Source organism: Rhopalosiphum maidis, chromosome 3, assembly GCF_003676215.2.
Source record: "Rhopalosiphum maidis isolate BTI-1 chromosome 3, ASM367621v3, whole genome shotgun sequence".
Taxonomy (NCBI): domain Eukaryota; kingdom Metazoa; phylum Arthropoda; class Insecta; order Hemiptera; family Aphididae; genus Rhopalosiphum; species Rhopalosiphum maidis.
In genome coordinates, this window is record NC_040879.1 from 32,273,407 (window position 1) to 32,288,998 (window position 15,592).

General features: G+C 30.0%; 1 protein-coding gene across 1 annotated transcript; it reads right to left on the bottom strand.

The window, feature by feature from the left end:
* Positions 1 to 268: 268 nt before the first annotated feature.
* LOC113557365 (segmentation protein even-skipped) lies at positions 269 to 11,383 on the bottom strand. Its single transcript, XM_026962838.1, is given in 5 exon segments — positions 269 to 1,567; positions 1,569 to 1,801; positions 2,942 to 3,099; positions 4,857 to 5,095; positions 11,307 to 11,383. Coding segments are annotated over 4 exon segments (1,278 nt in total). The 5' UTR covers positions 5,044 to 5,095; positions 11,307 to 11,383; the 3' UTR covers positions 269 to 867.
* Positions 11,384 to 15,592: the final 4,209 nt, after the last annotated feature.

Genomic DNA, 15,592 nt, shown 5'->3' on the forward strand with positions numbered 1-15,592 from the left:
TTTGTTATATGACTATGATGTCTAATGGAATATATAATTGGCCGTTGAGATTTCGACATCGAAATGAGCGTCTAATATGCTTTTATCTCCGTAGTTTAGAATTTAGTGAAACAATAATATTATATTGGTCCTTAATCAAGGTTAGTATAATATTATATAAATAATTAATCGTATTACGGATGAAATTAGAGCCCGTGGTCGGACTTCATATAACACAAACATTATACGTTTTATTTTAATTATATTTACACACCCTGTACGCGATTTATTGTAATAATTTCATTGTGCACAAATGAGATAATTGTATTGTGTTTTATATTAATATATAATATATATATATTATTGAATAAAGTACCTATATATCACATGCGACATTCATGTTTAAACTGTTTTCATATATCGTGCACAAGCTTAGCTAAATGTGAAACGAGGTGGGAAATAAGGAGTTAGATCACCAAAATTTGAAGAAAAAAAATTTTATTAACATATCACGAGTGCAAAATATAATAATTTATCGAAGAGATAAAAATTACCGATATATGAAAGTAGTCGAAATATTATTATTGATACATCGCATTTACACGTCATGTTTTGCCAAATTTCACAGGTCGTGCATGTAAATGATAGGAGACATGACCTGTAAGATGCGCCTATGATCTTTTATATTATCATTATCAATACCTGTATGGTACAGGTGTTAAATTGCAGTTTAATATTGTTTATTATATCTATAGGTAATAATATTATAGTGTTGCAACGAGAGTCGTACTATTTATATTGAATTCATTAATTTAATTTTTTACCAAATACTATTGAAGATAATAATAATAATAAAATTATATGTATATATGTGTGTTAAATTATAGTTTACAGATTGAGTTTCGCGGTAGTCACGTCCGATTTGTAGGGCTGGAACAGTTTGTTTTTGGCGTACTCTTTGTGGTAGACGTGCTTGTGGACGGCCAACGAACATTCGGCCGACTGTATGTCGTCCCTGCCGGTTTCCGGTCCGCCGGAAGTCATGAAAAACAGCTGTGGCGGCAAGCGGTCGACGGCGGCCGGTGGCGTAGACTCGTCCATCGCACCGTTGCTGTTGACCGACTTGCCGGAAGTGGTCAGCACGCAATCGACTATGCCGCACTTGCAGCTCGTGCCGGAAAAATCGGTGGCGTCCGCGGCCGAGGACGACGACGACGACGACGTTGCGGCCGCCGCGGTCGTCGTGTTGGTCGTCTTGCTGTTGTCTACCACCACCACCGCGGTGGCCGTCGGCGTTTTGCGATCGGCCGCCGCAGCCTTGTGGCCGTCATAGGCGGCCGCGTGCTGGTTGCCGTTGTTGGACGACGATTCGGCCGCGGAGGCGTCGGCGGCCGCGGACATAGCAGCGACGTCTGCCGCCGACGCGAACTGATGGTGATGGTGATGGTGATGATGGTGGCCGGCGAACGGCCCAAACGGTTTCTTCATAATCTGCTGAAGCGACTGGGTGGGCGGCGCCGGAGGCGGTGGTGGCACCGGGCCGACGTAGTGCTGAGGCTGGAACTTACCGTACTCGCCACCGCCGCCTACCGCCGGGGCCGTGGAAGTACGAAGGCCCTGCGGCCGCGGCCGCTGCTGCCGCCGAGTATTGGTAGGCGTTGGCGATGGCCGCTATGTCCGGCAGCGTGCCGTTGGCGTGTGCACTGGCCGCGGCCGCTTGGAGCACCGTAGCCGCAAACGTCGGGTCCGTGTATACGGCGTACGGCCACGCCATGGCGATCCTTTGCCGTTTGTCCTTCATCCGCCGGTTTTGGAACCACACCTGAAATCATTAACCGAAAATATGCGTTGATTTGTGGTAGTTAAACATCGGCGACCAGTCCGGAGTATTTGGTATAATATGTCTACAATGCGGTATATCGAGTTATTTCAACATTGTGCTGACCGACATCAAGTAAAATATTATAATGTTTAGGAAAACGCACTATACGAGCACGCTGTATTTAACCATTAAAATAGATAATGTAATATTTATATGATAAAGTTTTTGAACAAAAATATTATTAGGAGGAGCTTTTACAAAAAAATTGTTAATAATAAAAATGACCATAAGAAAAATGTTTACCTACATCATCAACTTTCACTCAAAACCGAAATTTAATTCCGAATTCGGTATAAAAGTTATCTTGGCAAACTATGATATTTAAAAATTATTTTATTCGTTATTGAATAGGTTTCCACACGATGTAGTACTAAGTAAAAAATATAAAAACTTAGAATTGCGCAGAACATTAAAATAACTACTTGGCATGTATTATGTATATATAAATATATTTATACATTTATCTATGTTATTCTGTGTAGCTATAAAAACTGCCGTAATAAAATTATGTAGTTCAAAATATTTTAGACAAGGTTGAACAAGACTTTAAAATTTTGAAAAGCTCTTGGAAAAATTAAATCTAAAATTTGTCTATACGTCTAAAGGGTTGCAAATGTCGAAAAATTAGATATTAAGAGAAAAATAAAATTGATTAAATATCGATAAGATGACATCTGTAACGGATTTAAATTTAAATTGCCCTTTAAAGTAAAATTGGTTAGTACCTACACATAGGTACTAAAAAAAACTTTAGAAAGACACTATGAACTATGAGCGCCATTACTTACCAAAAACTGTACTGCCAAGATAAATAACTGATTATTTTTTTTCGGTAAAATCTACATAACTATAATAGTAGTCTATTCGAATATTTGAACACAGTGTTAGTATGATAATGTTTGTTACATACAAATGTGATATATTTATATTTGTAAATAATATTCTGTATAATAATAACCATCTAGTATATTATACATTATACTATCAGCTAAATGACTATATCCTACACATATATCATCAGTTAGATCTATAAATACCAACAATACTTTGAAAATATTAGTATAAAGGTAAATTACATACCTTTATCGTCGATTCGGGAAGATTTAATTCGGTGGCAAGTTCACATCTTCTCGGCCGGGAAACATAATTTTCTTTGTAAAATTCTTTTTCTAATCGAAGCAACTGTTCTCTTGTGAAAGCTGTTCTATACCTTCTTATCGTTTGATCTGTAGTACCATCTAATTATTGATTATTATTTATTAATAAATTTGAATAAATATAATATATTTTACCTTAAGTATTTTGTAATTAATAGTTATCAGAATTTTTAATTGGATGATATAGAATGATACTGATATTCTATATATATATATACATGTATAATTAAACGATTGAATCTAATATATTTTACGCCTGTGGTAAATATTTAAATCGACTAATGTATTTTAATGGCCGCTTATTTTGAAACACATTTTTCTGGCGTTAGTACCACCGTCAAATCCCGATTTTTCTGAATATGATACATATTATCAGGTTTTTTTTATTCTTTTCAATAATGAAATCATTGACCATTACGTCGGTATTAGCACATTTTGTTAAAATAAACTATTTGCAAAACCTTTTTAAGTTGTTTTGTATTTTTATACAATTCATAACATTTTTTAATTTACAAACGGACATGCCGATGCCATATTTGTACGCGAAAATTCTAAGAAAAACACACGGAGATTTTTATATTCATATTTTGCTAGTAAAACCTTTATTGGGTTAGATTATTATCACTGTCAGGTTTCAAATTTATTTAATGCCTGCACTGGTACATATTTTAATTTCAAAAAATTGTACTAAATCACTCGGGCAAATTTTTTAAATGTTGATAAAAAAGTTTAGGGTTTAACCCGCCTTAAGAGGAGGTTTTAAATTTGTTGTCAGTACTAGTGAATTTTAGTTGATACCGATAAATTTGATTGATTTTCAAAGTATTGAAGCCCTAGAAAAATTAAGTAAACGCGTCTGAATTATTTGTCAAATTTTATTTAATCGGACAATATGTACTGGCGCTTACGTCAAATGTAAAATTTCTCTTAAATCGGTCTTAAAAAAATCTAAAAATGCTATGATAATATCGAACAAATTCCTATGAAATATGTGACAACAATTGTCTGTTGTTGATGATAGTTACATACTTTAGCATAGTAATAACAAAGTGTACTGGTCTTGATGGACATAATATTATATAAATTCACAATTACACGGCGTTTGAGGTAGACTATTTAACTACACCATATTGTTGGAATAATTTTTCGGTATTTAAAGAATAAAGCATTTGGAAAATAAACGCGTCGACCTAATTGAATATCACCGTCGTAGAAATCGATTGCAGAGTGATATAGAAATATTTTAAAATCTAATCGATGTTTATATTGTTTTTAGCGTGCACCAATTAAATCTGATTCTAGATATAAATCAAAGATCTTTATTTAAAATGTTTATTTTTTCCTTATTAAATTATATAATTGTGCTTAGAAAATAGTTCATAAATACAATTAATTAAACTCCCGTTGAAATTTTATCATATTACAATGATTCCAGAATTGGTTTGATAATACTATCTAAAATTCTAAAGTTACCTACATAAAACAATTCACAAGATATATTTATGTGCAATTCATAAATATAAGTAATATGCATATCATATGAAATTGAAATTGAAATAAAAAAATAATACATACTCTAATTGGTTATCATGAGACAATTGCATAGAATTTTAAGATATAAACAACTAGTCAATCGTAATAAAGCCTGATTGTACGGATAAAAAATAGGTGTACATTTCAATTATTGGTTCTATGATTTTCAAATTATGCGCGAGTTGTATAATTTAAAAATTACTATACTCATTAAAAACCAGGAGTTAAAAATCTTATTATATCATTACCGGTTTTAAAAATTTAAATCTTTTAGTTTTATTCGTTATAATATGACATGCACTTACCTTTGTTCTGTTCAGAGTTTGGTCTGGTGTCCAACCTCAAATTATAATTTTGTAAATCATTTTCTAATTTTGGCAATGGAAGTTTGGTAAACATTAAACTGTTTTGACGATCTATACTTTCCTGATCGGACGACGATTGATTTAAAGGGTTTGATCTTGACAAACAAGCGTACGTTGAGTTGTGCATTTTTCGATCAAAAGTGTATTTTGTTTAAAAACCATTACAGTCTTAATACGGCCTAAAATGTAAGAAAAAACAACAATGTACTATTTTTATTATTTATTATTAGTGCCATGAAAATCGGGTAAAAGATGTACGAGTAATATTTTACTTCGAATTAATTCCCATTGTTTATATTTGTAGTTACAAGTGCGTAATTGTTTAAATTTTTAATTTACAATTATTTGAAATGTATTCGAATGTATGTACATTATACTGCAATACGATTTATTACAAATATTTATACTTTTTAAAAACATAATAATACATACCACACAATATTTTCATTTAAAACACCTCTATAATTACTACATTATTCCAACTAGTCCATTTTATTCATAAATATCAAGTTGATAAAAATATATTATACATACGATCAATACTATTGTTATATTTGAAATAAATATAATTATATTCGTTTTTATTTTATTTTTAACGGTTTAAACAATTAATTATAGTACTTTATAGACTAGTTTTTATTACTATTTTTAAAATGAAAATGTCCTGTTGTTTCTCTAATTGTATTGTTCATTTTATTATACTATTCAATATTTATGTACTATTTAGCTGTTTAGGTACTTAATAATTGAAGATGTTTAAACAGATATAATTGAAACCCATTCATATACATAATAAAGGACTAAGATGCTTCATTGCATACTGCTTAATTATCGCCAAAGTTAAAATGATGTTAATATAAGGGAATATTAATAATGTGGAATATATTATAATTAAAGAGGATAATGATTGGAACATATTACTTTTTTTATAATAATTTAATTGTTCGGTTGAATAACATAGTATACTAAAAGTTATTATGGATTCATAATATTATTTAAAAAAATAATCCTTCACTTATAGTAAATTTCAAGCTAAGTTAAGTTAATATATGAAAATAATTAATAGTTTATAAAAATATACATTGTACGTATTGCAATTAAAGTATATGACTATTATTATTATGTGATAAATTATATTATAAATACTAATATAGTATTAAAATATGCTATTTTTTATGGAGAAAGTATTACACAAGAATAAAAAGACACGTCTTAAAGCTATATTTTACCATAATACCATAAAGAAGTTTCAAAAGAGAATTCTGTAAGTATAGAGTTTGTAATAATACTAAGATAATAATTCAGTTTTAATAGTGAAAAGTGCGTCTTATCCCAATTAATGTATTTATCACAAATCATTGGATAATAACTGAAGTTAGATTCATAAATAATTTAAATGTTTATCAATCAAAAAAAATTTAACTACTAATTATTTTTCAAAATTATTTGCACGAAGATTAGGAAACAAAACACTTAACTAGTTTTTATACTAAAATATTAAACTTCTAAGAGGAACATACTTGCAACATTTAAATTTATGAAATAAAATAAATATGGTTTCAAAACGATTTAAAAAAATGTACCGATAATGACAATGACCCGGGATAATTAAACCAGTTAAATCCATTTAAAAAAAATGACATATATTATAAAGTTTTGTTTAAATAAAACTCATAGTAAATACAATTATTTTTATACAAAATAAAAGTAATTTGCGGTTATCATTTCATAATATAATTGGCTTTAATTTACTTTATTTATGCATACCTATGAAAAACATAATTTTTTGTTAAATGTTTATATTATAACAGACCAACAGAAATGTAGTTAGTTCATAAGTCTATAATACTTGATAAAACTTTTTAGTATAATAATTAGAAACATAAATTCCGTTGAAAATATATTACATAGTACACATAATATACATGGCATATTATATTATTAAGTAATAATTATTTATAAATTATAAATTTACTGTATTATTTAATATCTCTATATAGTGTATGAAAGAACATTTTATTGTTAATAACTTTATGGTTGTTTTTAGAATTTATATTTTACAAATTATATTATTAACGCGCATTTCATAATGTACTTAAATTTGATAACAAAGTGTGTAATATAATATAGTTAAAATAAACAGCAAAGATGTAATAATTAAAAACATGATATATGACTATGGCTCATAATAATAATAATATATTATATTAATAATAAAATGATAAAGTTCTAATGACCATTTTCTGAAATTATTTTAATGATGTGTATGGTAAAATAATTAGTGAGAATTAATATTGATATCAATTATATTTTATAAATTCACTCTTATTTCTGGATCAAACTCCTATTACGGTAGTATATATTATTATGTATCGGAAGATAAATTAAAATAAATAAATTTTTTTAATTCAGTATTGTCAATAAATAATATTTAGATACTACAAAATAACACATTGTACAAAAATACAATATTTCAATATGACATACCTATATAAGCTAGAATAAATATTCAAACATTTCATGATTTTACAGAAAATAACATCATACTTATTTTGCACTTAAATAGTTGTACCGTTAGTTATCCATCGGGTCCTTCTACATTCTCCGCAATAGAAAAATCCAACGGTATACGCATTTAAATTCATCAGTATTTTAGTATTTATAATAAAAAAAAGCGCTAGCCAAACATTTTTTTGCTGTTTTTACCACAATCATTGATTAGTTTATACATTATTATACAAATTAAAATTGTATCTATTCCTCAAATCATAATTATTATAATAAAAATCATAATATTCTGACTAATTAATTGTAATAGTATTTAATAATATAGTTATTTATTTAATGATAAGATTCTGAAAGAAAACTTGAGGTTTATTAACAAATAATATTATATATATATATATACTAGTAGATTAGATACCAACATACGTCCAATTCAAATCACACATTTTAGATATTAATTTAAGTACAATTTTGAATCAAGTCAGTACAATATATATTGGGCATAGTATGTATCATTTCTGTTCTCGAGCCTACTGTGAGGTTATTTTAAACTTTTAGAAAGAAATATGTATAAACCGTGCGTGGTACATTATTTGTTAACATATTTATTAGATAAAATGATCGAGTAACAAAATAGTTTTTCAGACATCAGTTATCAGGCCTAAATATTAAGTTAGGTACCTATACAATTTTTTTTCTCTCAACTACATGGGTACGAGTTATATACCTACAGCCATAGTGGATGCAATGATTTATTCATAAAAGGATCGAAGAATCCACTGCAAATTTTGCATATTATATTATTTAATCACATATAGGTAGGAGTATATAATTAGAATCGTCTTTTTAGTACGACCTCCCACTATACCCACTAAGGCTATACACTTTATGTCATACCTACCGGTAGTTTATTATATTGAAATTATTATATGAATATGTTTATATTGTGTTAATGTGTTGCGTAATATAATTTGTATAATACTATCTATAAAAATAGGATTAGATTTTAATTATAATTTTGAAATGAACATGTTAAATAAAAATTCAAAATTTAGGCATAATATATAGTGTTTATAATTGATTTAATATAAACATATTTTATACATATTAAACATTATAACATACAAACTATAATAATTTTTATGACGAATAATGATGATGTAATTTTTTTACTTACTTAACAATTACATAAAGGTATTAAAAATTAATTGGCACCTAATTTTTTTTTTTATATTTTCGACTATAATCAGTGAGATAGCTATAGGTTATTAAGTTTATATTGTTTATAATCTAAAATGACACATACTTTTTTCAGTTAATGATTTTAGATTTATCGCTTTTTAGTGTAATAAAATAAACTGAATTATTTTTATTTTTACCTTAATTAATTAGAAAGTAAGATTACTTAAATTTAAAATGCAGTATGTACAATTATTTATTTTAATACAATTTTAAAAATAAAATAAAGTACTATAATAACATCAGTCGTCTGTAATAGAATCTTTATTATTTTTAGATAAGCCACTAGCGTAAACAACTGATTTTAGATAGGTACCTAGATAGGCTAACCTAACCTGTAGATTATAGCGTTAAAATATAGATGTATAAATGCATAGAAGATATCATGTATAAATATGTATAAGAAATATATTTATTAAATAGATACTAAATCACTAAATTGTCAATCAAATTTGTTTAATTTCATTATATTAAAAAAAAAATTATTGTTTAATATAATTATAATGTAATGAAAAATATTTATATAAATATAACTTTAAAAAATGTTTTGTATGATGTTTTAGTTTTATAACAAGAACGAATTATCAGTAAGGTGCTCAATATTGAACATAAGAATACATATCATAGGTATTAGATAATAGGCCTAGGTATCTAATGTAAAGACTAAAGATGCAAGATTATTCTATAGATCCGAAGGCAAGTACTTTTTTTTTATAATTTTAAATTTTAAGGTAGGTATTAAATATTGTTATGCATATTATACAATATGTATAAGATATTTATTTATCCTGCACTAGTTAATATATTATATTATATAAGTTTTATTTTATTTATTTGTGAAATTGTTTTTATGCTATGTGCAAATTGCAATTAGTACAATATCAAAAAAATAAAAATAAAAATACGTAACACAAAAAATGTTCTTGTAATATTATGTTGAAACACTTCCTTAAATTATGTATTTATACCTGTGTACCCAACTAAATAATAAACATTAAATTGATGCTTACCTATTTGATAATAATACATTAAAATGCAACTATAAGTAGTTATTAGAATAAGAAATAAATATTTAGTCAGATAACATTCCAAAGTCGATTCATTTTTATTTTAGTTACACCGATATCGATATATTATTAATTATTATTTACAATTAGAATTTCGAGAGTAACTTATCGTGTACATTTACAAATAAGACTAAGGTTTTTATTCAATTATAATAATACTATAAGAAAAAAAAATAAGTGTTAATTTTTTTTAATATTTATATTAGCTATACATATTATGATAATTGTGTGTATTTAATTATTAATATAAATCTTTCAATTAGAAAATTGTATTTTGTATAATTATCAGGCAAAGATATTATTAGTATGTAGGTAGTTTCTTATATTAAGTCCCGATGTTTTATTTATTTTAATATAATATACACTTATAAGATATAATATAACTGTGTTGAAACTTGACAGTTAATTTAAAAAAATTATATAATATAATCTATAATTATAATAATTATCTAAATATCAAATAAATATTTATTGACAATCCGTGCGCTTCTTAAACGTAAATTTATTTTTATTTTTCGGTTTATTTTTTTTAAAAAAAGATTTAAAATTTACCTAATAACTAATTTCTCAAATTCGTTTTTATATTTTTTGGCTTTAAATATTTGATATATTAATATCTATAATGTAAAAACTAAAACTATTGAAGTTTTATAGTATTTCGGTTTTGGTTAAGCGGTTCTCTAAATTTAAATTGATTTGTTCTGATTATTTGAATGATAGAATATAGATTCTGTTACTTCTCATGATTTAAAATATAAATTGATTTTTTTTTGATAAATCAATTAAAAATATTGTGTTAATATACTACTTATATATTTATAAATTAATTGGTCGTATAAAATAATTAAAAAAATATATCTACCTGTAAATTGTAATAGGCTTATTATTGAAGACTAAAAAAGTCAAATACCTATATAATATTAAAACATTACAATCACAATATATCGCACATCTATTTAAAAGTAGATATATTCGTCATAGCATCTTTTTTTTAATAATCCAAATGAAATAATGATTAGAGATTACTGATATTGCACTCACCAATACAATATTTCTATCTGGACAGAATACAGAGATTTCAAATCATTCAAAAATATTCCTGACGGTATACTTTAATTACAACAGCGCTTGCTAGTATTTTATCAAAACATGCAAATTTTCTTTCAGCATTCAACAATTGCCAGTATGTTTTTATTTTATTATTGAAAAAAGCTACTGTAAATCAATCATTTAATGAAAAAAAAAAAAATTACACAGTGTACCTAAGCCTAACGTCCTATACTGTTCGGACAGACGCGATAGCCGTCTTATCTTAGGTATATATTTTACGAATAAACTCGCACTTATGTCTAAAAATAAATACAATACGTTATTATGTTCGATCCAGTAGAAATCGACTAAACGTCACAGCTGGTAAATAGGCATATTGTAGTCTATGCGCAAATATCTATATGGTTAAGACCTGTTCGAAATGTGTTATTTTTTTCTGCGCTCGATAGCGCATCATCACGGCGTGCAACGGTTCGACCGCGATCGGGTAACCTGAAAAATAGATAAGCGCCTAAGTAAATCTACTCACCTTATAATCGGCGACGGAACGGTGACGCGACGACCAATCGACGGACTACGCAGTGTTGCGGATATCGGCGACCGGCGACGGCGTTTACAAGACTGCAGCTGCTTGTGCGGCGGTCGGTCGCGTCGAGCGTGTCGCGTGTACGTGTGGACTGTCGCGTGTGTGCGCGCGTTTGGGTTCGCGTGGACGACAAAAAGATCGGTCGTGACGCGTGTCGGAGAAACGATCGGCCGCGGAACCGGAGGCGGCGGTAGAGCGGCAGGATGTAGGCCGGCGGTAGGCGCGGCGCGTGAAGGGGCGGATGACCGGAGACGACGGGCTTATAGCGAACGCCGCCGCGTCCGTGGGTTGTGTGTGTGGGGGGGGGGTGGAGGAGAGTATAAATCGGTTTTTAATATTGAACGTCCTTTCCGGTTTGGCTGACGACGATATATCTGGTCCGACTGTCTGTCCCGTCTCGCTCTCACCCACTCTGCAGACTCTCCGCCCCACGCAGCAGTCAATTCCTCCGCCGTCGTCCCTTCGCGCGTGCGCTCGCGCATCTCCGTCCACACATAAAACGCTCCGCCACGTCCCCCGTCGTGCGTATATGTGCGCGTATAAAGCGGCGGCGGCGCGCGAATGCGTTATAATAAGGTATATTATCGCGCTGTGAGACTCATGGGCCCCTCGAGGATACCGTCCCTTCCTCCGCGCCGCCGAGTCGTTGCAGCGGTGGTGGCTGTGGCGGCGTTCATCCCTCTGGCGATTGGTCCACTCCCATTTTAGCATCACGCCCTCCCCACTTCCGGTCAGCATATATACGCGCGCGAAATTGATTTCCTCGCCGCCGCGGCTGTACGGTAACACGACGCCCGCCCGTCGCCAGTTCTCGGCGCGTCGCGGCGCTCGGGTCCGCGGATGGAGGTGGATATCGAGGGGGGTGGGGCGTGGCCACCGGCGGCCGGGGTGTGTTGCGTGCGCGCGCGCGCCCACCCTCCGCGGCCGACTCGCGTACCGCCGTCCCTCGGCCGCGCGCGTCGCCCCGAGTCGTCGTTATATCCGCGCGGCGGCGGGGCGCAAACTAATAGCAAAGATATTAAGGATTTAACGGCGTGAATAATGGTTGTCGTTCAGATTGTTTTCATGAGTATTTCATTTGCCTTCACCGCCTCGGCATCATCACGCGCGTTCACCTCGCCCGCGCCACCACCTCCACGCGCGCCACTTATACCCAATCGTTTCTCCAATAATATCATATATGTACATAATGTACGTATACATTATATACTCACACACACGCGCGCGCGCGATATATACGCGACCTCCTCCGACGCCCGCAAATCGCGCACGCTATGAGTATATATTATTATTGCACACATGGGGTACACGCCGCCGCGTTGAAATATTGTGCGCGCGCACGCACACGTCCCGCGCGCATTTAAATAACCGAAAACGTATAGTCGGACATAATAATATCGCATCGCATTATTATAAGTGTATACTGTATATAGTTATGTATAGAAAAAATAAACCTATATATATACATCATGCTCCGAGGGTAAGTATTATAATATATATAGGTACGACAAGCGCGTATGTTCGGAACGCGGGTCGTATGGCTGCAGTGGTGTGATTATGAATTTTTGGTAGTAAAAATCTGTATACTTTATATCAGATTCCTATTATAAATTATAAATATTGTAAAATATTAGTAAAATAATGCTCTGGGGGGGGGGGGTTTATCCTCCTTAACCGGTTGGTTGTGCATTATGGGCACGATGTTGGTGATCGTTGCGATATTACAAATCAAACGTATTCTAGGCGCATAACTTTGTACCCTTAAGAGGACGTCTCACCCGCATGTGTTGTCTCCGTCTTACACACGAATGACACAGTAAATTTTCGTTCACCAGTTTCAATAGTGTGCTTTTAGTTTTAATATTAAAGTGAAGTGACCAATCATCAAACTTTTAGGTAAGAACATTATTTGTGTTCTCTCGTTGGCTTCTTACGATATTTTAATTTTTAGGTGAGTTATAATATAAGTATGAAATTATTAAATATTTTAAAATTATCATAATTTACTTGAAAATTAAAATATCGTAAAAATCCAACGAGAGAACACAGATAATGTTCTTACCTAAAAGTTTGATGATTGGTCACTTCACTGTAGTATTAAAACTAAAAGCACACTATTGAAACTGGTGAACGAAAATTTACTGTGTCATTCGTGTGTATGACGGAGACAACACATGCGGGTGAGACGTACTCTTAAAAAGTTAAGACTGCCGGGATGATCGTTGGTAATACCGTACATATTGTACATACTGTAGTAAATAAAATTGAAACATAAAACGTTGGTAAAGGTGGCCATAATCATCTTGACAGTGTTACTTTTGAATGTGCTCGGGTAAATGGTTTATAAAGCCATATCTAACATTATAAAAATATATCTATAATATGTGCAGGGTAAATCACCTGCAAATAAGCTAAACTACTATTTTTTCTTCAATAATAGTTAGGTATTAAAAATTTGATTTTTGGAATTTTTTAAACAAATACTTAAGGATTATATTTTAATCATTTTTTTAAATACTGTGCACTATTTAAAGAGAATTCTGCGAGGACAAAACTTTTGTTTTGCAAATAAAAACCCCTGTTTGTAAATATTTAGCAGATAATTTTTCTGAATATTTTTGAAGTATTAAAATAAAAAAAAATAAACCATTAATTTTTTAGTTATTTAACTTTGTGTACTAAAAATAATAGGTAAATGGTAACAGGCTTGAAAAATAGAAACTCTGGTGATTTAAAAAACTTTAGTAATTAATATAATTCTATCGACATTATTTTATAGTTTGCAAAAGTTGTCCAATAAATATTAGATAAATATAATCAGTGACGTTTAGGTTTTTTCCGCCTATAATCACTTTCTAATACTTCACTTTTTCCTCCTTATCCGTCCTAAAATTAATATATATATATATATAACAAATTTGAATACAAACTCGTAATTTGTTATATTATTTTATTCATAAAACAAAAAAGGTACATCATTTATACAAATTTAATGTACGTAATATCTTTTTTCGCAATTTACAAATTAATTTTACTTAAAATCATACATTTTTTCTTCTAATTTTTCCTTAGAAAAAACATCAACTAAATCATCACTATTTAAAGTTAATAAAAATCTGCTTCGATATTCAATATTGACAAACTATTAACTGATTCATATTGCCTAGTTATATATGTATATTGGTAACTATTAAATTTTAAGCGGACGGACGTGATCGTTTAACTTGTAATGATAAATTATAAAATTATTATAAAAGTAACTTCATTAAAATAAAAATTCTTTTATTAATATTGTAAAAAAAAAAAATACAATTTGCCGACCATAAAATGTTATTGCCTTGTGATCCGGCTTATATGGTCCCTGCTTAAATATATTTCTAAATACATACATATATTATATATATGTATATATTATAATATATATATTTGTAAAACTACGTTTAGGTATTATGGTTCAATTGTTGTTAGTATAACAATTTTAATAACTGAGAAACTTTTTATTCAATTATTGAACTAGATACATCAACATTTTCAAAAAAAAATGTCCACTAAGCAATTTACAGTTAACAAGAAGAGTTTATAAGACACTTTTTAAGTAATACAAAAAAATTCAAGAATTTGGAAATGTGGTATTTATTTAAAAATTCCGAAAATCAGAGATTGAATAAATGCATTGTAAAGTAAAATGGGGGTGAGCATGCTCCATGAATATCTATACTCTCACGTATTGTCGTATAATATACAGATTCCAAATTTTTCATCTCTCATTTATTTTCAATAACGTGTAATATATATTTATAGAATTAAGAATCAAAGTGAATTACAATTTCTAAAATTTACATGTATATATTATAAGAGGTATTTTCATCATTTTAAGGGGCAAGTAAAATAGTAATGTTCACTATGTTGTCTATGTAGAAAGTACCTTCTTTTTAAATAATAATATAATGAAATATTAATATTAAATCATATAATATCTATATAACTTTATGTATATAATTTATCATGATACCTAACATACTATTTTAAAAACTAAATTTATCGGTTCAAATCATCTTCTAAACCTTAAAAATATTTTATATATATACTTATTAAGTTAATGATGAATAATTTGTAACGATATTAAAAATAATTATTACAACCGTCATGGTAAAATTTAAAATATTGTTTGTACTAATAAAATATGATATAAATTATATAAATTCATAATTTATTGCATGTATTCTAAT